General features: G+C 39.9%; 3 protein-coding genes across 4 annotated transcripts; 2 read left to right on the forward strand and 1 right to left on the reverse strand.

Annotated features, from left to right (window-relative positions):
- Positions 1-59: 59 nt before the first annotated feature.
- cdh27 (cadherin 27) lies at positions 60-7,865 on the forward strand. Its single transcript, XM_034693639.1, has 15 exons — positions 60-381; positions 1,021-1,170; positions 1,785-1,926; positions 2,017-2,180; positions 2,297-2,428; positions 2,884-3,066; positions 3,232-3,545; positions 3,627-3,769; positions 5,969-6,190; positions 6,285-6,506; positions 6,610-6,731; positions 6,822-6,926; positions 7,161-7,244; positions 7,444-7,530; positions 7,643-7,865. Exons 1-15 carry the CDS (start codon positions 166-168, stop codon positions 7,847-7,849), a joined length of 2,493 nt encoding a protein of 830 aa, XP_034549530.1. The 5' UTR covers positions 60-165; the 3' UTR covers positions 7,850-7,865.
- A 164-nt stretch (positions 7,866-8,029) lies between these two features.
- Positions 8,030-11,392, reverse strand: LOC117819864 (protein LSM14 homolog B-like). Its single transcript, XM_034693397.1, has 8 exons — positions 10,331-11,392; positions 10,052-10,215; positions 9,791-9,920; positions 9,494-9,679; positions 9,321-9,398; positions 8,953-9,093; positions 8,718-8,844; positions 8,030-8,641 (listed from the first exon to the last, which is right to left on the reverse strand). Exons 1-8 carry the CDS (start codon positions 10,455-10,457, stop codon positions 8,485-8,487), a joined length of 1,110 nt encoding a protein of 369 aa, XP_034549288.1. The 5' UTR covers positions 10,458-11,392; the 3' UTR covers positions 8,030-8,484.
- On the forward strand, positions 10,590-24,273 carry LOC117819739 (transcription initiation factor TFIID subunit 4-like). 2 transcript variants are annotated; one of them, XM_034693283.1, is made up of 15 exons: positions 10,590-12,694; positions 13,579-13,718; positions 14,004-14,123; positions 15,261-15,350; positions 15,555-15,677; positions 15,884-15,973; positions 16,150-16,362; positions 16,527-16,668; positions 17,392-17,494; positions 17,813-17,982; positions 18,066-18,196; positions 18,448-18,573; positions 19,968-20,024; positions 20,116-20,238; positions 22,945-24,273. In XM_034693283.1, the coding sequence occupies exons 1-15, from the start codon at positions 11,974-11,976 to the stop codon at positions 23,107-23,109; spliced, it is 2,514 nt and encodes an 837-aa protein (XP_034549174.1). In that variant the 5' UTR covers positions 10,590-11,973; the 3' UTR covers positions 23,110-24,273. The 2 variants fall into 2 exon arrangements, with proteins under 2 accessions (XP_034549174.1, XP_034549102.1); XM_034693211.1 differs by having other exon boundaries at positions 10,592-12,694; positions 18,445-18,573.
- The last annotated feature ends 1,166 nt before the right edge of the window (positions 24,274-25,439 follow it).

Below are 25,439 nucleotides of genomic sequence, written 5' to 3' on the forward strand. Positions count from 1 at the left end.
GTTTCATGTTGAGTCAATTATAGAGTTTCAAGTTCACCTTCCCACTGTGATATCATTGTTTCCCTGGACATGCCTGTGTGTACACTTCAAAGGAACTAGTTCACCTAGTTTTTAGCGCCATTACTTACAAATGACTTAATTCCCAGTGTACAGAAGGCATAAATTATGAACTTCCACCTAGTGTGCATACAAGTGCGCATAGCCTACTTTATTTTTGTGAAAGACTGTTTCAGGATTGGTCGGCTGTCCATTTTTCAGGTTTATTGTTTTCTGAGCGCTTCATGCTCAGAGATGCTGAGCCGCCACAGGAGGGCCTGGATCATCAACTCCTTCAACATTGAGGAGGAGCACCCTGGGCCTTTCCCTTATGTGCTGGGCATGGTGAGAAAATATTTGACCAACATTAAATCAATGAACAGTGTAAACGGGAGGGCAGTGAATTCATTTTTCCAATACCATATTCATATATAGATGTGGCTGTATATATGATAAAGTCTAAAATAATATGATAATAATGATAAAGTCAGTCATCTTCCATAAGCTTTGTTTTGACATCTGTGATTTCTTCAGTCTTTTTAACTTGTATTCAGATGAAGAGCTTTTTAATTAAAGCTCCTGTGAGGAGCTTTAGCTGGTTATACAATGGACTGAAACTAACACTGATACCTTTTTTTTTTTAACTGATGCCAATGAGACCATCGATAACAGGATTGACTATTCCTACACTGCAACTTTCAGTGCTTGTATCCCCTGCATGGGGGTAATGGACAGCATGATGAAGAAACAGACTTATTCTTCCTTTTCCACAGTAAATATTCACAACTACTGATATATTTGACTTTAAAAAGACAGAAGAGTAAGATGTTTTTCTGAAAACACTACTTACACACACACGAGCAGAGATAAGAGGTATCAAGTTGTCCTTAAGGGCCAAAGTTGGCCCGAACAGAAAGTTCCTCACAGGAGCTTTAATTAGGCACAAGTATGAAGCTCCTGAAAGTGTTTGGTGTTCTGTTGTAGATAAAAATCGATCGAGACTTTAGAGTCTTCTTTGATCTGACTGGGGAGGGAGTGGAAAAGGAGCCAAAAGGAGTCATCTCCATTAACAAAGAATCTGGCATGTTGTATGTCCATAAACCTGTGGACTATGAAGAGAGGACTGTGCTCAAGGTTAGACTCGACATGTATTACATGCCAGTGTATGATCTGCTCTGCAGCCTGGTATTGTTTTTCTTGATTTCCACAGTAACTTCTTCAGAGTGTTGTAACTCATTGCTTTGTAGCTGGACTGCCACAGGAATTAGGACACATTCTTGGCAATAAACAACCTGATTTCAAGCTTCACTTCTGTACAGATAGATAGATACTGACAAAGTTCAACCACAGATAATGTCGGCCGACAGCTAGGTGACTTATTCAAATAAACATCTCTCAGGGAAAGTCTTTGGAACAAAATTATCTGTTGTCATAACAAATCAGAAATAATTTTTTGTTTACAAAAGCTTTACATAAAACAAGACGTTACTTTGCAGGGAACAAACTTTATTTTGTCTGGCTCAAGTTATTGAAGCTTTATTTTAACAGAACAGAGTCATACAATGGAAATATACGATGAAGTAATGCATATAAGTTATGATCACTGCAGCAAGAACTTTATTTTAAGATTGACATGTACATCTATATACATTATGTATCAAATGTAGACCTATCCTTTAAAATAACAACACCATCATATTTTTTCTCTATACTGGGACTTACTTTTTGTTGTGTATTCAAATCTACAGCTAAAATTTGATGTGAAGAAGACCGATTTATCCATAGACACTAACTTAGGAGTACATATTTCTATACTTGACATCAATGACAACCCACCACGCTTTCAGAAGGATCTGTATGAGATCAGCGTTAAAGAGGAGGATGAACAAGGTAAAGAAAATGATAAAACATATTCCCATTTTTAGAAAGTTGAACCATTTTTTAAACAGCAGCATAAAATGTTTGGTCCTTTTCCAACAGGCTCCCATCTTCTGACTGTTTTGGCATATGACAGAGACCAGAGAGGGTCACCAAACTCAACTTTTCACTATGAGATCAAATCAGTGTCTCCAAAACACCCAGACACTGAGTTCTTCATTGATGAGTTTGGAAAACTTTCTTTCAGAGGATGTTTGGATCATGAGGCAAGATACAATCCATACACTTCAGAATGATAAAGCTGCCTTATAGAGTTAGGGTAAGTTATGTGTTTAATAATGTTGAAAAATACTTTTAATCTGTCATCATTTACTTGTTTTAGGTGGCTGAAATGTTCACAGTGTTAGTGGAGGCCAAGGACCACGGGGACGTTGTCAGTCTGTCCAGTTCAACCACTGTTCTCATTCATGTCCAGGATGGAAACAACCACCTACCGACCATAAGCGGACTAACAGTAGGAAGTCAAAGCTTGAAAACAACACAATAAATTATGAAGCATACATTATTCTACATGTTTTAACATGTGTGTAGATGTCATATCTATTGTGCTGTATGCAGGACATACAAGTGACATATTTCTATTGCCTTTTATAGTTTTCCAGGAATCATGTTTAATCAAGAAAAAAAAATATTTTAAATGCTACCAATATATTGTATAGTGTTCTAAAGTTAGAACAGCTAATTCTTCATATTTCTTTTTGTTGTTGTCTTCTATTTGTTTAGTACTTACAATATGCGAGTTACCCAATTAATTTAGGATTTTTTAAAGACATTTTAAAAAGCAAGACAACAAAAGTTGATGCCTGTCAACTTTTGTTTGCTTGCATGTTAAATGTATGCTTATAAAGGACAGTGGGTACTTTTAACAGATGTTTCCTCTGATCTCTGTACTTTGGTATCATACATTAGGGCTCTGGCAAAGTAAAAGAAGATGAGACTGGGGTGTCTCCTCTGCGTCTGCATGTGACAGACAAAGACAGCCCACACAGCCCGGCATGGAGAGCCAGATTCACCATACAGGGTGAAGAGCAAGACAGCTTTAAGATTGAAACAGACCCAACGACAAATGATGGGGTGCTGACAGTAGCAAAAGTGAGTGCTGTTGGACTGCATGCTTTACATTACAGGGGCCCCTCTGAAATGTAATTACAACAAACGTCTTTGTCTAAGGCTGTCTGCTCCCACTGGTCCTGCTTTGACTATATTTGTAAATTATTTTCAAATAACTATCAATGAACAATTCTTCTGCAATTTCAGCCTTTAGACTTTGAAGATGGGGCACTGAGAGAACTGCTCATCTCAGTGGAAAATGAGTTGCCATATTTCTCCTGTAAGATGAAGCAGAAGACGACCTCAGGCCTGTGGAAAGTTGACACCACGAAAGCTGATGACCCTGATGCAGCGCAGCCTCATTCTGTGAAAGTCATCATTGAAATCGAGGACATCAACGACCCCCCAGTGTTCAGTGAGGCTGTCAAAGAGGCCATGTTGAAGGAGAACGCTCCCACAGGAACCTGGGTAGAGAGAGTAACTGCTGCTGATCCGGACTCCAGTCACGCAAGAGAGTTTGTGTAAGTGAGACATTTATTCCAGCATTTTTGAGCATTTATTTTGAAATTTCCTTTGCTAAGATGTAGTGTGTTTTTCTGAAGGTATATGGTGGGCCATGATCCTGCTGGCTGGATGATGGTGGATCCACACACAGGAGACATCACAACAGTCCAATCAGCAGATAGAGAATCTCCTCATGTTGATGATGGTGTCTACACAATCATACTACATGCAGTGGATGATGGTAAAACTCTGAGGGTAGCCTGTAGAGATAGATTACGGCCAAAATATTAGTCAGTTTGAGAAACAACATTGCGAAAAAAGTTAAAAATAAACTTCAAATGTATCTCTTAAGCTTCAAATAAATACAACAATCTATCAAACTATTAAATAATTGATGAAGAAATAAAGGACATTTATTTTGATGTAAATCTTGTGCGTAGCTTATACACGGCAAATAAGAATAGGCATATTTTCTTCTTCTTTCTTCTTTATTTATTTAACCAGGTAAGAGACTCATTGAGATTTAAAACCTCTTTTTCAAGAGTGACCTGGCCAAGACGGCAGCACAAAATAGGTTACAACATACAAGCACACAAAACAACACAAATAGAATACGGTCACAGTTTCACATGGTTACACAGTGCAATCACAAGATCCAATGGAGCTTGTTTCTCTGTCTTTTATGAGTGACTTGAATTCCCTCAGAGTTACAAGATGTGTCAGTTTCAAGTCCTTCTGTACATCATTCCAGATAAACGGGGTTGAAAATTTAAAAGCCTTTTTGCCCAGTTCAGTTCTGACTCTCTGGACCTGCAACTGTATGATGTCCTGAGAGCGCAGGCCATATCGGCTACGGTTTCTACACGTGTACACACAAATAAGTAGGGAGAAGTCCAAGAATACATTTATAAATAAAGATCAGCCAGTGAGAGAGTCTACGACCGGACAAAGACGGACAGTGTGCGACAGTGTATAAGGAACAGTGATGTACATGATAGCTGCAACCAGTAATAAAACGCAAAGCACAGTGATACACAGTATCTAATTTCTTTAAAAACTGAGCAGGAGCATTCATAAAAAGCAGGTCTCCATAATCCAACAATGGTAAAAAAGTTGTGGTGATTAGATGTTTTCTGACTTTCAGTGAAAAACAAGATTTATTTCTAAAAAATAAGCCCAATTTCAGCTTCAACTTTGTAACACGTTTATCAATGTGTAGTTTAAAAGACAGATTCTCATCAAGAAGAATTCCTAAATATTTATAAGATGTGGACATTTCAATTTCAATACCATGAGCCGTAGACAGCCTGGGAAGGTGAGACGGAAGCTGTTTGCCATTTGAAAATACCATGGTCTTTGATTTGTCAGCATTCAGCACTAACTTGAGCTGAGTCAAGTGGGACTGAACAGTATCAAAGGTTGATTGCAAAAACTCAAGGGGTTTTAAAACTGAAGAAGATGAACAATAAATTACTGTGTCATCAGCATATAAATGGGAAACAGCATTAGACAAACTATCACATAGATTATTCACATAAATTGTGAACAACAGTGGCCCTAATATAGAACCATGAGGCACGCCCTTTAGAACAGGGAGGAAAGAGGAAGAAAACCTGGCGGCTTGGACACACTGTGTTCTACCTGATAAATAATTAGAGAACCAATTAACAACCTGGTTGGATAATCCAATCTTGTGGAGTCTGTCTGCCAGGATGCCATGATCGACTGTGTCAAAGTTTTTTGACAACTCTATATTGAGAGCTGCACAATATTTTCGGCCGTATTTTAAAACCGCTTACTAAAACAAACTCTGTCACTCATCTCATTTTATCACTGTGATTTACATGAATTTAGTGTTTAAAAAGGGTTGACTCTTGTAGCAAATTTTTGTGCTCAAATCTGGCTCCATGAACTGTTGCCGTCTAAAACAGTGTATGTTTAATATTTGTTAAGATTCAAATCTTTAGTAGCCCTGAGCAGGTATGCATCTGGACAATTTTTAAACCCTTTCCTTGTGATAAAGAGGGATTCCCAATGATTTTCTGTAGAGCTCTACTTAATTATCTTGCCATCATGTAAATGTAGTTTTGGATTCACTTGCACCACTGTAGCATTAGATGATCATAATTTGTCTCCCTTGAGTTGCTGAAGCACAATACAAACATGGAAATAGGCTTAACTTACCTCATCAGTATGGGCATTGGCATCAAGCCATGTCATAGTTTGACCTCAGATTGACCAGCCTACTCATTTGTTTTTATATCGCCTGAAGGTTATCCCATTTTCATGAGAACACCACTTTATTGCCTCAAGGTTACAAGAAATTAAATCACTCGTTATCACAAGAAAATTAAGCTGTTAAAATACATGGATGCATGTTTGCTTTGGGTTTCCATTTACAATCAACCAAATTCTCTATTCTGTTTTCTATTCTGCACAGGTAATCCCCCATTGACAGGCACCACAACACTAAACATTCATGTGATTGACCAAAATGACAACATACCTCAGCTGACTGAGAACATCCTGGTCATGTGTGTGTCTGACAGCCCAACCACCAACATCACAGCATTTGACCTAGATGGCAATCCATTCGGAGGGCCTTTCACATTTGAACTTCTGGGGGACATCAGTGAAAAATGGACACTGAATCCCTCCCATGGTAAAATTCCTCCTAAAAGTGAAAAATCTTACATTGCATTAATGTTTTTATTTGCTTAGAAGCAAAACTGTCACTGCGTGATTATTTCTTACAGGTTACACAGCTGGTCTGGGGAAGGGGCCTGGTGTGTATGTTGGTCCACACACAGTTGATCTGAAGGTGTCTGACCTGCAGGGACAGTTCGGTGTTTATAGTCTCAATGTGACTGTGTGTGACTGCTCTGTGACGCCAAACTGCCTCAGCCGCCGAGGCATGGCCACACATGCTGCCTTTGGTGCAATAGGCATACTTTTATCATCACTGCTTTTACTCCTGTGTAAGAAACTAAACTATCCTGAGTTATCAGTCTCACAGTATAGACTTGTATGGGTTGTTGAAACTCTGAACTCTCATTGCATGAGAACTTTTTTCTCTGACAGTTTTCCTACTGATGGCAGTAGTCGTTTCCTGCAAAAAAGAGTTTACCACTCTGCAGACTGGGGATTCCTCTGGAGAAACCCTCCTTGTATCAAATATTGAGAAACCAGGAACAGACTGCAAGGTCAGTTCTGTGACATTTTTAAACAAACCAGTGATATATTTTCCTAATTCTCTTAATGCAAACTGGTAACAGTTCACTCTTTGTTTCAAGGTCCCTGACGGTATCTTGCCAATGTCCACTGATATCAAGTGTCAGGATGTGGCTTACAAGCAAAGTCTGTATGATGGAATGCAACAAACTCAAGTCTCCTTTCAGGTGAGGGCAGATTGAAATAAAAGGAAAAATGTTAAGTTTAATTGCAAAACTTGAAGTCAATCTGTGACACATTCTTCAGATTTTTTAAAAGGCCATAACGTCTTTTACAGGTTTAGTCACATGCTTTGAAGACATAGCCTGTAACTGAAGATTACGATGTAGACCGTGACCTACTTGTGTGTGTACTTAACCTCAGCAGTTTATTACAGCTGGACTTGTTCTTCTCATTAGCAGCATTTACAAAAAAATCTAATCAATAACTTTGGATGTCAAAGAAATGAAAACCTTTCCTACAAATCCAGTGAGCACATAAACCAGGTAATGTACACTCATGAAGGGTCAGTCATCAGTCATTACTGTGCCCTTAAACTTTTGCACTTTTCTTTAGAGAAGCTTGAATTCTCTGATATGTAATGGTTACCATCACAACCAACAGGTGGAGTAGTTTTATTCTAGTTGTTTATATGAAGCAACAGCTGAAGAAACTTTGCATTGTAATTTACTCTGATGTGTTTAGATTCAAAATATGGACATGATGAATTCCCTCTACAAAAGAAACTCCAGCTATGCATCAAATGCAGCGCTCCTTGCTCTGCTTCATCAGGTGGGTAATGCACCGACACCATCATGTTGACTCTGCTGTGCAGGAGCCAGTAAATGCCTGCAAGAGAATACACTGTACTTACTCTTACGTACTGTTTGATTTCCTTGTGCAGAGGCTCTCCTCTCTGCATGAAACAGAGGAAGAACTTCTTGATTATGAGCCTCACCTCTACGCAGATGAAGGGGAGTCTGATCAAATCTCAGAGCTGGAGGACATCATGATTCCCGATCAGGATTCACTGAAGGAAGCAGTGAAAGACTTGGGCCCAAAGTTTAACCAGCTGGCTTCCATTTGCAGGAAGTCACAGAGAGAAAAATAAACATTTTTTCCTGCTACACATTCTGTAACATATTGTTGTTGATAAACTGAACATTTTGTAACTGTACTAGCTGGGTTTTTAAAATAATGTTCTAATGTTTGCCATAAAAAAATCTTTGGATTCTGCACGTTTGTTTTTTTTCTTTAAATGTTGAATTAAAAGCACCAGAGATGGAGGCCATTCTTTAAGTCATATATTATTTATTAGCAACCGTTACAAAAGTCCTCCACAGTTCTCATTTCACAATTAGGAAAAAAAATTAAGTACAGCTTTTCTCCAAAACTAATTTGGAGTTACATCTGACTGTCATATAAAGAGGGATTTCATACATTTAGCAAAGTAACTAAATTACAGGCCTGTTGGCCTGTTAAAGAGACAAATTTTACATTGGATTCAACCAAACTACTACCAATGAATTAATTTGCTTTCAGCATACCAACTCTATCTTAAACAAATCAGTCTCCCAATTGACAGGATACATTTCCAAAGTTCAAAATTCTCTAATTGCATATTTGGGATAAAGAAAACAAAAAAATCATATTTGCTTCAAGAGCTGTAAATGAGGAAAAGGGAGGTACTTTTTAAATAAGTAGAAAACATCTGTATATACAGAAATTTGACAAACAAAAATATTCTCACACCCTCCCACTGCCTATTTTTGGAAGGGGGCGCTGCTCAGCTGTGCTCTGCCCATTGCGGCCTCGGCCCCTGAATCCTCTGCCTCTGAGGAAGCGACCAGGCACTCCAAATGTTTCCATGTTCAACTTTTTCTCCTCTGCCCATGTGGTTTTCCTGAGGACACAAATATGTAACAATGAATATTACAAAAACCATGAGTAAAAACAAAGACAATGAATGTGTCATTCACCTGGGCTTAAGGTCAGATGAAATGTTGTCAAAGAAGCATTTGGCTTTGTCGTAGTACTTATCACCAAGTGTTTCCTCCTTCTGCAAACTTGGGCTGTCCAGGGCCTCACCAGAATCCACATTTTCAACTGCAACCATTAAAAATAAATAAATAGATATATACTTTCAAACATTTGAAATTAATTCAGAGTGTATCCTCTATGAATGCATGAAAAGGAAACCTGAAGAAACCATACCAACATCCTCCTTTGTTAGGTCATCCTTGAATTGAGCGTTTGCAGTTTCAAAATCAAAATCCGCCTCAAACTGCAGGGTAGTGGCCTTTGAGTTTTTCACAAGAAGTTGGCCTCTGCTTCTGTTTCTGGACCTGCGACTGCCTGCATATCAGCAATTTAAATTTTTTTAGAATCATTTCAGTAGAACTGTTCCAGGAAAGATGTATAGCTGGTTTACTTAGCCTTGGGCATTTCTAAACCATTTCTGAAAGACAGGAAATACAGGACTGCACTCTGCACTGCTCAGGTTTTTTTTCATTTGTTTATGTGTAGACAGCTGAGCAACACTGCTTTGCAGACAGGTTAAGGGGGGGATTTTAATCTGATACCTTGTTTTTGCTTCTGTTTCTGATTCTCTGTGCCTTGGCTTTGAAGCTTTGTTGCACTTGGCTTTGATGGCATCCGACCTAAAGAGATTAAATCACCAGTTTTTTGTCATTATACTGGATTGCAAAGAGAAAAAAAAGCAATACAGGAAAGCAGGTGATATAAATTTTCTCACTAGTGGGTAAATTCTCCTTCTGAACCTGTGAACCACCCCTGGCTGATCGCTGGCTGGGACGAATTTGCTGTCTGCCTTGAGGCTGGGTCACAGGCTTCCCTCTTTTCTGCGCAGCACTGGCCAATGGCACCGTCTGGACTGCCTGCTCCACCATTGGGGCTCTTCTGGCTGGGATGCCATGAAGTCCTGGTATGAAGGAACAGAAACAAACGTGGTTGGTGTTAACTAATTGCAGATAAATAAGAAACAGCCACCAAAGTGGGAGACTAAAGCCTATATTTGACATTTTAACATTACCTAGTCCCAATGCTGCGTTGTACTGCTGGTTGAGTAGAGAGCTGGCAGCCAGCTGGTTGTAAGTGGGCATCATGTCTCTGTATGGACTCCAGCGTGGGTGATAAGCAGCAGAGGGGTTGCCAATAGATGACTAAAATGACAATATTCAGGATACTGTTTTAAATCAACTTCAAATATATATATAAAAAAAACTTCACAGCACACACATTTGGCTCAAAGTTACCCCCCATTCCCCCCCTCCCCTCCCCCTCAGCCACACACCTGTACAATTGCTGGGTCACGAGGCAGTCCGTGGTGTGATTTTGGTGGTTCAGACACAGTGATGTCTTTGATGTCGCTTCCTCTGAAGATAATGAATTCATAAATCTCATCTTTGGGTGGAACTGGTCTATCTGTGTGCCGGTCTTCTGTGCCATAAGATCTAACTGCTCGGAAAGAGAGTTAATAGGGGAAAACGGTTCAAGTTTGCAAACTTTGATTACAACTTCTTACAGATAATTGTCCGAGAGAGAAAAGCACATGCTTGACCTATCGACCTACCTTTGGCTAAAGCAACGGTAGACCGATCTGTGTCTACAGAGGACAATATGCCCTCATATCGAATCTGTGCCTTTGATATCAAACTTATTTTACTGCCAATGTAAGGGGTTCCTCCTGCAGCACTCATGTTTGCTGTGAAAATATATTTGTAGATGAATAGCAGCGCCGGGATCGCAGGTGATCACACTCCAGGTACAGCACACATGAACTAATTATCCACAATTACCTTGCACCTGCGCGCTTTATAAGATGCTGATGACGCAGCTCTGAAATGCTGGATGACCTGCGTGACAGGGTTAGTTTCCTTTGTCCCTCAGCGAACACCGTCTAACATTTTATCTTGCTTTTATTTATTGCTGTCGCGTACTGGACGATACCACTAACACAAGGCCAGATTGGCTAAAGGCACCACATTTTTTCGTTATTCTCTATTTAAATTTTTGTTTCAGGGGTTAATTTAATGCAAACTCGATGGAAATGCCAGGTATAAATCTTCATAATTGTGGTATGGATTAAATAAGATAAAAAAAACGATGCTCCAAAATCTCTAATAGCGTAAAACCTACTTCAAAGTGAGAATGTAGTGCGAGGGCTACACCTTCTGGCCTATAGACAACATTTTTTAAGATAGATTAAACAATTAACACTTGCATTTATGTTTAAATTGTGAAATTAAAATAAAAGTTATTGCGTTTGGCTTTATTGTAAAAATAACCCATGGGAGTTCCATCGCACTGTAGTCCATGACTGCTGACAGTACAGCATAATATTTCCTCTCTATAGAAGAGGGTGGGGCGCCCTCAAACGCCTCATTACAACAGCAACTACACTCGCTGGCCAAAAACACTGCAGCCATCTTGCACAGCTCATCGAGAGAGATACAACTCTGAAATTAGCTTTGTTGGCTTGTTGTAAACCAGGTTATTATTTGACCTACAGTCGCACGGTACAATTCTGAAACGGAACAGTTATTGTGATGGCCCAAGCAATCCCGCAACAGTGAAGCATTTGATGAAAACATTTCGTCTCCGGTACGATGTTGTTCTGTCTCAGGCATCCCGTGGAATGACAGCTGAAGCCATTGGTACCGCCTTTTAGAATGCTGAGCAGCCAATCACAGCTCGCCGGAGTCCCTGCACGGAGACGTTTTGCTGTTGTGCGCAGGCGCATGTCAGTTGGTAAGTCCCTCACTTCTCATAAGCTCGCAGGAGTGTGAAGATGGCGGTCGGCCCCGGCCCGCTGGATGAGCCTTTAGTGCATACAGAGGTGAATAAAGCGGTAGATTACCATCTTGTGCAGTCTGTAGAGTCACAGCTGTCGTTCTTGTGTCAAAACAACCACTTGAGCAGGCACGAGACAGTCGCTAATTACATGGCTTTAGTTCCGGGACAAGGGGGTAGCGCGAGCTAATGTCCAGCTGGGACTTGGTCAAGACGCTTGCCGAAGCAGGTACGCTGTAACTACTAATACTGTTTTCCTCTTTGTCTCTGCGAGTAAACACGAAAAGCAGGCACCGCTGCTGACAGTGAACAACAGTAAATGTGTACGAACATTGTCCCGTCACATTCAGGATTGTTTGTGGTGCTTCTAAACAAGTCAAAGTGCAGGGGGTCTCTTCAGAACGAGGTCCCTATGGTTCAACTATGGATGCATCGACGGCCAGCACGGATCTCACCACTGGCAAAACACTTGTTGTTAGTGGCGGTGTAACTTCTCTCCCAAATGCCCAGGGGAAAGTCGGCTCATACGCTGTTCAGACTTTCAATGGGAGCCAAACTATGAACTCACACAATTCAGGAAGCTCTACAGCTCTCAGAGGGTCGACGGTGACCACTGGTGTATCTGTCCCAGCTGTCAGCAGTGGACCGGGGATGTCAAAAGGGCTGAGCGGTGCGTTAATGCCCCCCTCATCAAACAGTGTTATTCAGACTCCCCTCGTGAACTCACAGAGTGTTGTCGCATCACCTCAGTCTGTGAGCCAGGCACCAGGAGCCACTGTGGCACTCGTCAGGCCGTCTATGCAAACTGTGGGGTCGGGAACTATGAATGGAAACAATAATGCAACAGGTCAGATGGGTATCAACACACAGACGCAGCTTGTAAACAACAGTCAGCCGCTGAACTCGGTGTCTGTCAGCGCAGGATCGCACATTATCAAGGCAGAACCCCCCACAACTATAATACAGTCAGCACCGCAGCCGGCTGTCGCTCCTGGAACCATCAGCGCTCCTCGGGCTCCGGTAACGGTATCTGGGGCTCCAGGCGGGATCCGAGCCCTGCCCCCTCAGATGTTGGCCCCAAGGCTCCCTCAAACCTCCCCGGGACAGCCCAGTATAGGCCTGCACAACATCCAGCTTCCCCCGGGTGAGTGAAATCACAACTTTTTGGTGCACATCCAGTAATGTTTCCCCACCTGACCTGGTTCATATTCATTTGCTTCTTTTGTTTATGTTTATGTTTATTTATTTGCACAATTAAAAGAAAATACACAAAAAAAAAGAGCAAAGATAAATAATATGCTGTGCAGGAAGAGGCAGAGAGCTTATTTGAAGCCTCCACCCCAAATAGTGTTCTAATATCAAAAAATAATTAAAAAATACTAAATTGACACATATAAAGACAATAGTTGATACTAAAAATAATATAAAAACTGTTATTACATCAACAGAATTCAAAAGTAAAAAATATGAATATGATATGTATGGATACCTGTTTATGAATATGTGGTTGAGCATGATGAGTATAATAAAGTAACAGTGATTACAAGTTTTTTTAAGCATCCTTTATAACATTTTGAAGATAAACAGTTTTTCGCCACATTGGAATAAATATTCTTGTGCCCCTGAAAAGTATTGAGAATTGACTTCTACAGGTAAAACATTTAGGAGGATGAAGAAAAAGTTTGACGAGTTGAGTAACTTCTTATCAATAACTGTTCAATAACAATTAAATGGTTATATATTTATGTTTGGCATTGGTCAATTAAAAAATAATAATAATATGTGTCCTATTTGACTTATTTTGAGACTTGCATCTTATTCTTAACATTGAACTGCTGGTCTTTTATTATTTATGACAGCTATTTTGTTTACAACATGATTTGAACATGTTCACTCTGTATAGTGGTTTAGCTGTCAAACCTTTATTAATTAGAAGAGCACCCCTTTTGACAACAACTTCTCACAAACTGCGTTATGTGACAATATACAAGCGTGGCTAACTTTTCTTTGTGTTTTAAATTGGTTCAGGAATGATGCTTGTGCGCAGTGAGAGTGGACAGCTGCTGATGATCCCTCAACAGGCTCTGGCCCAGATGCAGGCACAGGCACAGGCACAGGGAGGCATGGCACCTCGGACTGCCACGCCAACAAATGTTCCTCCTGGCCAGGTAAGATCATGCTGTCTGCCCTATCAAGAGCTTTATATTTATTTTATTTATTTTATATTTCCTCCCTTCTGTGTCCAAGTCAGGAGTCCTGTTGAGTATAAATTCAGATATCTTAAAGCTCATTTGTAGGCTTGTGTATGTTATAACAATGTATGTTTAATCTTTATTCATGGTAATTTAAACAGATGTACAGTTTTATATTTTTTGTTTAGATATGATCAGTATATTTTTGGTTTGATGACACTAGATTGTGCTCATCATATTATGCTTTGTGCCTTCTCTCAGGCTCCAGGAAACACCATTATTAACAGACAAGTGGCTCCCAGCACCATCATTCGTCAAGGCTGTCCAACTCCAACATCACTCGCTGCAACCACCACTCTTCATAGACCTCCTGTTCTTCAGGTAACTCCCTCTGTTGACAATGATTCATGTCTTATGGTGTTAATTAGGCTTGTTGCACTTGCAAAAGCTGCAGAATATGGCAGAAAGTATCTCATTACATTCTTTGAATAAGATCAGCATGATCATTATTTCAGGTACTCAACTAGCCAGCTTATTTGTCCAAGTGTCACTAAAAGAATGTCATGTGTGCAGTTGATTCACTGACAACATGCCAACTGTCATTCTCTAGATGATGTGTTTTGGTGCACAGTGTTAATAAATGTTTTTTTAGTTGCCAGGATTTATTATAATCATTTTTCCTGGATTGAGTAAAGTAGAGCTGAGATGTTGACTTGAAGGACATAAAATTGGGCAAAATGTGTCTCATCTCAAGGTGTAGTTGTTTTTTTGTAAAAGAGAGAACCTATTTACAAATATAATATGTCTTCTCAGATTACTTTATAATATGGGCATTAAGGGGATGAAGGAAATATTAGAAGTCATAGTCATTTAATACAGTTTTCTGTCAGTTCTTTAAAAGATTCTAAGTTGATCCAACACCAAATTAGATCATTTTATCCATACATGAAAAAACAAATGTGAAACATCACGTTTCTTGAAATGTTTTTTAAGTTTGCTGAAAGAAATCAAAAACATAATTTGATTAAGTTATTGAGCATGAAGACTCATTTTATAGCTATACCAAAGATGACTTGTCCTTGTGTCAAACCTGTATCCAGTAAACTGTGTTGCAGCTAATGCTTGCAGTTAGTTATCAAAGGAAATGTGGCTTATCTAGAACTCTGACATCTCATAAAGGTTCGCATGATACAAATATATATTTGTTGATTTAGTGGTCAGGTCTACCGCTGGTTCAGAGTTTTATAAGTTGCACCACTGCCGTGCTACATTTTCATCTAGCGTCTCAAAATTCAGGTATTAAAGTTCATTTTTTTGAGGAGGAGGTCTCAACTGAATTTCAGCACAGGAAAAGCACACCTGTTTCCTGTTCTAAAAATGTTTTTTTTTTCCTCTTTCAATGAATACACCTTAAAACAATTCTTCAGCCCACACTTTCCTGTGAGGACTTGAAGAATAGGTTTGAATTATATCAGTAACCTGAATAAAACATTCTGATTATGATGTTTGTTTCCTCAGAGCACAGTTGGAGCTGCAGTACCAGGAATGACCCCCAGGACTGTCAGCCAAACATCTGGGACTGCAGTTACTTCAGTAACAGTGAGCAAAGTGAGTTGTGTGAAGCTCAATGATCACATGGAGCTGATGCACATACAGTGTAACATAGAGAAGCTCCAATACACTCAATCTACAGACTTTAATAGACCTAAATGTTGGTATAAAGAAGGCAAAACAAGCTGGCTGTGATATAAATACTGTGTATCATTATTTATAAATGAGAATTCATAACCATGATTGTCTTTTTTTTGGCAGGAGACTTTGGAGAATGTGAAGAAATGTAAGAACTTCCTTTCTACGCTGATCAAGCTGGCGTCTACAGGGAAACATTCAGCAGAGACTGCAGCCAGTGTGAGAGAGCTAGTTAAAGATCTGCTGGTGAGTGAGCAGTACATACAAGAAACATATAAACCTGACAACTGCTTTATTGTATACAGATTTACAGTCTTTATAAGGATGTGGAGAAATAAAGACTTCTAAAAAGAAAGACATCAGAAAACCTTCAGCTTAAAGAAGTTTTAACTGTTCCTATGAGTTACAGAGCTCACACTCCTTACTCCTCATGCCTGTATGTTTTTTACTAGGAGGGCAAACTGGAAGCAGAAGAATTCACCAGCAGATTATATAAAGAGCTAAACTCCTCACCCCAACCTTACCTTGTGCCTTTCCTTAAGGTAAGAAAGCCAAACTATTGTCATTGTATCTAATATACCACCCAGCAAGACTTGGTAAGTCGATTATAAATGTGATTTTGATTTATGTATCTGATTTATATTTTCTTTGAGCACATCAAGCAGAAAATAATCTCCAAGTTCCTTTCAGTGAGACTTTTCCACTTATTGTCTTGTAGAGAAGCCTCCCAGCATTGAGGCAGCTCACCCCAGACTCAGCAGCCTTCATCCAGCAGAGTCAGCTCCCTCAGCTCACCTCAGCACCCGTCTCTTCCACCTCCCCAACCCCTACCACAGTGGTCCTGGGCAGTCCTGCCCCCCGCCTTGCTGCCCCGGTCATCAGGCCCCAGCTCCAGCAAGTGGTCAGCAAACAAGGACAGACCCCCTCACTGGTAAACTTGAGTAATTCATATCTTGGATCCATAACTCAAATCTATAACTTAACAAGGTAGTTATGTCAGATATAATGTATCTTAACATTTCTGCCTGCACAATAAAACTGTAAAAACACATTTATTTCTGGTAATAATCACACAATCTGCATTAAAAACTACAGGTTCTCCAACCACAGCAGCAGAGAGCCATGCTGAGATCTCAGGTAACCTTACCAACGACTCCCATGGTGACTCTCAGGAATCAGGCCCCTGGACGCATCATAGTGGGGCAGCAACAAGTTCAGCTCAAAGAGCTACAACCAGGTGAGGATGTTAGTCTAACAACACTTCTGTATGTGTTGTAGTCAAGACCACATTAACCTAGACCAAGACATGTCCAAGTTCAGAGTGCACCGAGACCAAGACAAGATCAAGACAATCAGGGATCGAGACGGAGTCAAGACCAAGACCAAGGCAGGGCAAGACTGAGACAAGACCAAGACCATATATATCAATGAAAAATCATTTAACAAAATAAAATACTTCTGTTTATTTTATTTAAGTTAGATTTAAATACAATTGACAACAAGTTTAACGGTTTGGTTTTGTCTTTGTTGACTTTCTTTTGACGCGCTTTGAGAGCCTTTTGACTCCTGAAGTTTTGTTTCGTCATCGTTAGTTTCACTTTCGCTTTTGATCAGAGTTAAAACAGGGTTTATATTGCCTGTAATCTTAGGCAAGGTAGGAGGTCGTACAGTAATGACAGGGACACAGAGTGCATCAGTGGTGGTCTTGACCTGTCTTGATTTAAAATACGGAGTTCGCCCAGTCCAAGACCGAGACAAGGCCGAGTAAAAATGCTTTCGATTCCCAGACAAGACTGAGACCTTAAATATGTGGTCCAAGACCAAGACCGGTCTCGAGTACTACAACACTAACTTCTGTCTGTCTGTCTGTCTGTGTGTGTGTTTGTGTGTGAGTGTGAGTGTGAGTGTGTATCTCATTGAGTGACTTAATGCCTTTACTTTGATTTTGTGTCTCTTCCAGTCCCTGTGAGACCGGAGGGGCCGTCTGTTTGTAAACAAGTGTATGGTGCAGCGTTGACCCCAGCTCAAAAGAACAAGCTGAAGGAAGCAGGCGGCACTTTTAAGTAAGAACACTGAATCCTATTCAGTTTTTTTGAATAACGTTGGTAAATCACATGTTTTAATATTACACCACTTGTCAGTGCAATGTCAACTTCTGTGAACTTTTTTTAACTTGCTTAACAAAATAACATTAAAAATCTATTTGATCTCATTGCTTGCATACTTTAAATTTAAAAACGAGATCTGTTGCTTGATATCAGTTTGTAGTGATCACTATAATGTCATATATATCCCTGCCACACCAACGTGAGACATAGCATGAAGGATTCATGACCATCTGTCGACTGATTGGGTTTGCTTGTCTGCATTAATGTCCACAGAGATGATGACGACATCAACGACGTGGCCTCCATGGCTGGAGTGAACTTATCAGAGGAAAGCGCTAATATCCTCGCAACCAATTCTGGACTAGTGGGAGCTGTGACACATTCCTGTAAGGACGAGGCTTTCCTCTCGTGTGCTGTACTTCAGAGGAGAATGCTAGAAATTGGTAAGGCACTTACAACACTAACATTCATGATATCTATTCCCACACCTTCTGGAGCCCCAAAGTGAGTCGCTGTTCTCCTCCAGGCAGGCGGCATGGTGTTACAGATCTTGGTGCTGAGGTTGTGACCTTCCTCTCCCATGCTACTCAGCAGCGGCTCCAGACCTTGATGGAAAAAGTTACCCTGGTGGCCCAGCAGAAAAACATCAGTTTCAAGGTTTATTTTCAACTAAATTAAAGATTGCTAAAATCAGTTTTGTTTAATGTTGAATGTTTACTAGATTCCTGTTGGCAAAATCTGTTTTTTTGCTATTATTTTAAAGACTTTGCTGTATTTATGATGATTTTTATCTTTTTTCATCATTTATTCTTATTATAATGGCAAATCGTGCACTGTGTTGGTTCCACTTATTTGAAACACATCCTCCTCTGTAATCTGTTGTTCTTTCGATAAATGTCTCTCAGCAGGAGGATGACAATTATGAGCAGAGCAGTGATGTTCGTGTTCAGCTTAAGTTCTTTGAGCAGCTGGACCAGTTAGAGAAACAACGGAAGGAGGAGCAGGAGCGAGAAATCCTCCTCAAGGCAGCTAAGGTACTGTTGACATTGATATTCCTTTTGCACTAAATAATAGTTGCAGTGAAAAGTGATGTTGTAGCTTTTTTTGAGGAGGGACTCGGAAACTGTTGCTTCAGGTGCCTGATCATGACAAGAGTGTAAATGCCTTTCAGGGATACATAATGTGAGCTTACAACCCACAGTACCAACAAGTACCAACCCACACAACATTCAAAGCATGCTCTTTATGTCCTTGAAGTAATGCATTCACAGGCATGTTATTAAATAATAATCATAAAATAACAAACTTTATGTGTCGTGCACTTTTCCAAATATATATTACAAAGCACTTTGTAAGGCAGCAAAATTAAATAGGGCAGGTCATAAAATCTGAAGCACAGAAAGGATCAAGAAATAAGAAATATATTCAAAGAGCTAGAGTTCATTCAAAAACTCCAAAGAACATCCAATTCTTTTAAATATATATATTTTTTAATTATTTCAAACTACAATTAAAATAGAGGTAAAAGTAGGAAACACTCTCTGATAAAAGTATGTTTTAAGACAGTATTTAGAAGAGATCATTGACTCAGCTGATATGATCTCCTCAGAAAGATCCAACAGACAGAAGACCTTTGCCTGAGGATCCCAGTGTACTCACTGGCTCGTAGAGTACTAAGAGGTCTAACATTTAGCAGGGTGAAAGGCCATTTAGAGCCCTGAAAGTAAAGTCAAATCTTAATTTTAATTCTAATACAGACACGGAACTAGAGCAAAGAGCGTAAGACAGGAGTAATGTGGTCATGTTTCTTAGTTCTGGTTGAAAGCCTGGCAGGTTTTAAGATATAACAGCTTGAGCTTATATTGACATCTCTTAATTAAATGCTTGGTTGAAATCAATAATAGCATGTTTAAAGTGTTTGTTTAGATTACATTTAATGTTTGGCATTCCCCAGCTATTCTATTTGCCAAAGTAACACTGTCATTTAGAGTATGACAAGAGGTTGTGTGCTATTCATTTTGACTCACCCTCAGATTACCTGTCAGGATGTAACTTGAACAGCTTATTACAAATGTTCTGTGTGACATCAAATGGTATGGGATAAAATGTGATACACAGGTTTAAATTCATTAAGCTTGGAACACCACACTAGCGATACACTGCCTGAATAAATGCTTTGAGTTACTTTATGTCCCTTAAGTTCTGTCTCTCTTCATCTCAAAGTATCGAATACAATTGACATTTTTTAAGCTAAGGACTATTCAGGGGCTTGAGGTTTGGAATATTCAATAAGTCGTGTGTCTTTCTGTGTTTTTCAAACTCACAAAGTTGTCATGAACATGAAATACATATAAACTTAGCAGTATCCCTACTCTATGTTTCTTCTGCCAATGTCAGTTATTAATGCGTCTTGCTTTTGGCCTTGCAGTCTCGAGCTCGGCAAGAGGACCCAGAGCAGCTGCGTCTGAAACAGAAGGCAAAAGAGGTATGTTGATAGGAGAAGCACAGTCAGCCAGTCTCTGTTTCTGTATGTCTATGCACTGTGTGCTTTACGTTGGAATGTGTGCATTGTCCAGATGCAGCAGCAGGAGCTGGCTCAGATGAGACAGAGGGAGGCCAACCTCACAGCTCTGGCAGCCATTGGCCCAAGGAAGAAGAGGAAGATTCTGGACTCTCCATCCTCGTCTGCTGCTGCTGAGGTAAATAATCATGATGACATACACATATAATGTTGATTTTCTGGGACAAGTATAACCCCTATCTTAGTGTCATCATGCACATTTTCCATCTTCACTCTGCAGAAAAATCCCCGCAATTCTTGATATTCATAAGCTGGACAGAGACAGAACGACTCACACTTATTGAAGACAACAAAGTCAAGAATAATTCCATTGGGTTAGGGTCCAACTTTAAGTCATAATGACTTTTTTCTTGATCAGTCTGACTTAGTAGATATGGTGATGAGCGGTTACTGACAGCATACAATACTGACAGAAACAATCTTAGCTTTTCACATACCTGCAGAAAAATTACATAATGATGCAGGTCATTAGTTCCAACCATAGACTGTATAAAATATGGACGTAGTATCCATGACATCACCCATCTGTTTCTGAAGTGCTGTTTTGAGGCCAATCGTCGGCGGCAGCCATATTGCTGCTGTCGAGCCAGTGTGATGTAAAGAGGTGGAGTTTCAGCCTCCTAGCCAACAGCTGCAGTGTTCCCGCCTGTCAATCAAGTCAGCTGTGCCTCTCTTTGGAAGACTTGTAATCTCAATATCTTCGAAATTACCGCGTTAGAAAAAAATTCACCCCCCTCACAGTGTGTGCCGATCGAGAAATGAGCTATCCAGACTACACTCGTCTTTTGTACCAGGCTGTTAACATGTTTATTTCTGCTGTAAAGATCGGCTTTTTTGAATTGGTGTACATGTGGTTTCCAGTACTTCTGGAGCCAGCCTCAAGCTGATCCTAGATGAACTGCAGATTTTAGCACTTCCGCATTGGACTCATATTTTTAGACCGGAGGTTGCCGCTTGGTTCCAACAGAACACTTCACTCCTATACATTGTCAGTGTCAGACTTTTATAATAAGAGATCATATTTAAAAAATAAACCAAAATAACTGTCACATTCAAGCAACAAAATGAGACGAGGTTACAGCCCCCTCTTCAGCTGCTGGTTGAGCTGGGGTCCTCCCTCCTACTAATCAGTTATCTATCCAGTGAACTGATTTCTTCTTTGATCAGAAATGTCTCAGTTTTTTTTATCCCTGAAGTAATGATGTAATTTTTGGGTAAAGTATATTCTCCATACATATTTTGAGTTCTACTCTGTTTAGTCAGTGTTTTGTGGTTTATTTTACTCCCTTCTGAGTGTCTGCACTGTTCTGATTCACTGGGGAACATCTTTAAAAGCAGTGTCTGTTCTTTGAAATAAGTGTCAAACAACTGGCTGCAATAAATGGCACAGTGTTCTTCCAGCTGTCGCTGACAGGAATAGGTATCTTTTGGGAACTTTTTATTTGTCGTGGTTGTAGTTACTTAATTTGACAAAGGTTGAAGAAAGTCACTACTTTGACTAGATGAAGGCTTCTGTGTATTTATAAAGCAAAGAAGATAAGGAGTAAGTAGTTATAAAGTGTCCTTTTTCTTTAGGTGTGTTCTTAGTTTCATTATTCAATGCGCAATAGAGTTCAGTGCTGCAGGGCTTCTAAAATAATCTGCATGGAATTACAGGCTGAACAGAGGCCTTTCACAGGGTTCGTATATGAATAACCCCATGTCTCAAGATAGAGGCTAAATTGATAACTAGATGTGTAATTGACAGTTTATGTAGAATGCCAATTACAGACTACTGGCCAACAAAAGTCTGCATCACTTTTTAAAAAGCTGCTGTACCACAGCAGCCCTCTCTGTGTAATGTTCCACTTTCTTGCTTGACCCTAAAAGAGAAAATGCTCCTACAGTTTTGTGAAGCAGCAACAGTTTATTAGTCAATATGCATCCTTCAGACCTACAGTATGTCCTGACAGCTCTATGCTGTTAATGTGCGTGAGGCACTGAAGTCTATCCCGTCATGCACAGGACAGGAAAAAGGGGTTATCTCTTGACTGATTTCAGGTCTATAAATCTTCAAATGTACAGAAATTCCATTGCTACTAACTGTCATTGAAGAGTGTCTATCTCTTCTCAGAGCTCTGCTTGGACATTTATTTATTTTTTTGCTAGTTGGACCTTTAATCCATTGTTTACTTCCTGTGGTTTAAGCCCTCCTGTTTGTCAATCACTGATGTAATCTGCTTTGGACTGTGTGAGGAATGCAGAGCATGCAGGAGAAACTCAAACAGGAGATCATGCAAACTCTGCACATAGACGGAACCGAGACCGTGCTCACACTCAATCACTTTGCTGGTTCTTAGTGGTTAACAGTATGTAATGGGCAAATGTTAAAAGCATATGAGTTAAGGAGCATGCTGGCATGAACTTTTCTACATTTTTCTTTGGGTCCAGTAGAGAAATATTAGTTAGTTAAAAGTACTCAACTACTATTTTCAGGTTGATGGTTTCCAGATGAAAATGTACACACAAAACACACAAAACACACAAAATGTGATTTATCATTGATGTACACCAATTTTTGGGTTTCTGATCAGTTGTCTTTTGCATCAAGGCTCATAAGAACTCATAAGCTCATAGAACTTATACAATATTTAACAAAAGCAAAGACAAGCCTTTAGGAAGAGCAGGAGTTCTTCTAGTGCATTTAGCTGGGGTATTTTTGTAAATCTATATTTCCAGTGTTTTGATTCCAAGAACTTTACCAGGGATGCTTTCACATTGCTGTATTGGTGCATTTACCTCATTCGAGTCTCTTTCTCCCTACTGTCCATCTCTCTTCCTGCAGGGATCGGGATCAGGTCCCTCTGTGCCTGGCGGGGCTGGTTCATCAGGCTCCAGACCCACACGGCAGCGCATCACACGTGTCAATCTCAGGGACCTGCTCTTCTGTTTGGAGAACGAGAGATTTACCAGTCGCTCCCATTTCCTCTACAAGGGCTTCCTCAAATAGGCTTGATGTCAGAGAGGAGAGGAGGGAGGGGTTAAGTGTGTGGAGAGACCAGCCGCTCCTACCACAGAGAGAGCTTTAAGAGACTCTTAGAAATGAAGAGAAGGAAAGCAGCAACTTGGCACATTTCAAGGTCTTTCAGTTACACATGATAACCTGAAATACTGTAGTAGTCATATAGGATGGCCCCTCTACCTCTCTCCTCAAATAGTGCTTGTGTTATTTTCAGAGCAGTCATGGACTGATTCCCCTTTATTTTCTCCATAAACCTTCAACATGTGTTTTCTGAGGATGATTTTTTATAAGAACAAATTACCTATCGTACGATTATGCATCATCACACAGTACAGTTTCTTTTGGATTATTTGTTTGTGTGCATTAGGCTTTAAAGTACTGAAAATCAACAGATGTGTTTTGAATTGTTTTTAGACCGCCTACTCATTTAACTTTGACTAGTGATTTTATTTTTACATTTTTTGTCAACTTAACTAGTTTGAGCATCAAACTGTAACCTACTGAGTTGCCTTCCTAACTATGAATAAGCCATATAGCCATCCTTGAAGCAAATAACCCTTCTGTAACTCCTGAAGCAGTAGCTCCTTCTCTGTCATCCATATTACTCTGTTTGATTTTTACAGCATATTTATTTACTAAACTCAAGCTCAAATGAATGTTTAGCTATTTATTTAATTTCATGTGACACCTCATTTGTTTAGTGTAGCTTCAATTTTAAGGAAAATGTTCATTTTTATTGTGTAAGATGTGCTTTTAATATGTTGGGTTTATAGTTTTCAGTGCATGAAGAGAGGTGTGCACTTTGGTTTTGTTTTTCAATTTGTTTAATCGTTCTCTTTAAGAATAGTTTGATTTTTAAAACTTCAACAGGTTTCAGAAAGCTTTTAACCTGTATTGCTATACCAAACATACATCTACTGGATACTGATTTCTATTTTTGTAGCTGCCCACCAACACATTTTTACTCTTTTAATAGTGACTGACCATGTCCTCCGACTTGAGAAACTGGAGTTTCTTCCTTGTATATTTGTAAATGTTACATCTAATGTTTTACACACAGTTTTGTATAGAATTGAGAATCTATCAATACAGCATAAAGAAGAAACACATTTTCTCTATCAAAAAGTTTAAATAAATAATGATTTTACAGTACACTGCTTTGATTTGGTTCTTCAGTCCACGACCGTTCTGTGTTGTATTGCGTCACACTAGAGGGCAGCATTGCATCAGTAGAACATCTGCATGTGATGTGCATACGGGATTGAGCTTTATACAAGAATAAGCCAAATGCCTTTAATGCCTCCTTCTTCTTCCCGTTCACAGACAACTCCACTGAATTCTCAAGCATCTGTAAAGACACTCACATTTACAGTGTGTCCCCTGGGTTTATAGAAAGCTATGGAGCACATCTCCCATGAGCAGGGCACACAGCTCTGAGAGTGAAATCACACTCACACACAGTCTGCCAGCCGTCTGTGCTGTTCTTTGTTGGGCCGTCTTGTTTGAGTCTGTCTCCATTATCAGCCAAACACACAGTGCTTTGACAACAGCTGCAACATCAGCTGCTAACATTCGGCATGACCAAAGGATGGAAATGATTAGGCCATTCTGCTTCTGGGACTGTGGCCTGATGTTGCAATGATTGGGAGCAGCTTTAGTATCTGCGTCGGCCATAGAGGAACAATAAGTGCAGATTTGGAGCAATGGGTGGTGATGAGCTACAATCAAAATGTTCACATAGAAAGTACATATTTAAGCCACTAGGTGGCAATAGCTCATTTTATCACATAATGATATGCTCCTGTTTCTGTGAACTAAAGCTGCACTTTCAGTCTCTGCTAAAAAGTTGATATCAGCTGGTAACAATTAGCTTACTTTCTGTTAATGTTTTCATGTTTTATCCTGCTTGGCATCAGAAATAAACACTTGGGTCTACCTGTAGGGCACTGGATTGTTTGAGGCATGGTGTCTTTTTGAGAAAGCTGAGCCAGATAAAGCCGGGCTTGCAGTAGAGAGTACAGAACCAGCCTGGCCTGGTAGTCCATCGCGGCATTCTCATCTGGTGTCGGTGGGGATTCAGGTACGGCCTTGCCCCTTGTGCCATGGCCCAATCCAATATTTTTCCTGGTAATCCCCCTTCCACTCCTCAACACTGCAGCTCTTTTAGAGTTAAGTCCACATAAGCTTCCACTTGAGTGCCAGTGGCAGAGCAACAACAGGGATGGTGCGGTTGCCTAGCGACGTTTCAGTCATTGCACCTGAGGGTGTTGGGTAAACACCCTGAGCCTGCCAGAGGGAAAAAGAAAAAAGTAGCATCA

Source organism: Notolabrus celidotus, chromosome 1 (genome assembly GCF_009762535.1).
Source record: "Notolabrus celidotus isolate fNotCel1 chromosome 1, fNotCel1.pri, whole genome shotgun sequence".
NCBI classification, from domain to species: Eukaryota; Metazoa; Chordata; class Actinopteri; order Labriformes; family Labridae; genus Notolabrus; species Notolabrus celidotus.

Excerpts from the sequence above, each read along its gene's own strand:
- cdh27 (XM_034693639.1), top strand. The coding sequence starts at position 166 with ATGAACTTCCACCTAGTGTGCATACAAGTGCGCATAGCCTACTTTATT. Across the intron at positions 6,191-6,284 it reads GACACTGAATCCCTCCCATG|GTTACACAGCTGGTCTGGGG; the intron begins GTAAAATTCCTC and ends TATTTCTTACAG. Across the intron at positions 6,732-6,821 it reads AACCAGGAACAGACTGCAAG|GTCCCTGACGGTATCTTGCC; the intron begins GTCAGTTCTGTG and ends CTTTGTTTCAAG.
- LOC117819864 (XM_034693397.1), bottom strand. The coding sequence starts at position 10,457 with ATGAGTGCTGCAGGAGGAACCCCTTACATTGGCAGTAAAATAAGTTTG. Across the intron at positions 9,094-9,320 it reads GAAACAGAAGCAAAAACAAG|GCAGTCGCAGGTCCAGAAAC; the intron begins GTATCAGATTAA and ends GCTGATATGCAG. Across the intron at positions 8,642-8,717 it reads TCATCTGACCTTAAGCCCAG|GAAAACCACATGGGCAGAGG; the intron begins GTGAATGACACA and ends TTGTGTCCTCAG.
- LOC117819739 (XM_034693211.1), top strand. The coding sequence starts at position 11,974 with ATGGATGCATCGACGGCCAGCACGGATCTCACCACTGGCAAAACACTT. Across the intron at positions 15,678-15,883 it reads AGCTAGTTAAAGATCTGCTG|GAGGGCAAACTGGAAGCAGA; the intron begins GTGAGTGAGCAG and ends GTTTTTTACTAG. Across the intron at positions 16,669-17,391 it reads GCTCAAAGAGCTACAACCAG|TCCCTGTGAGACCGGAGGGG; the intron begins GTGAGGATGTTA and ends TGTCTCTTCCAG.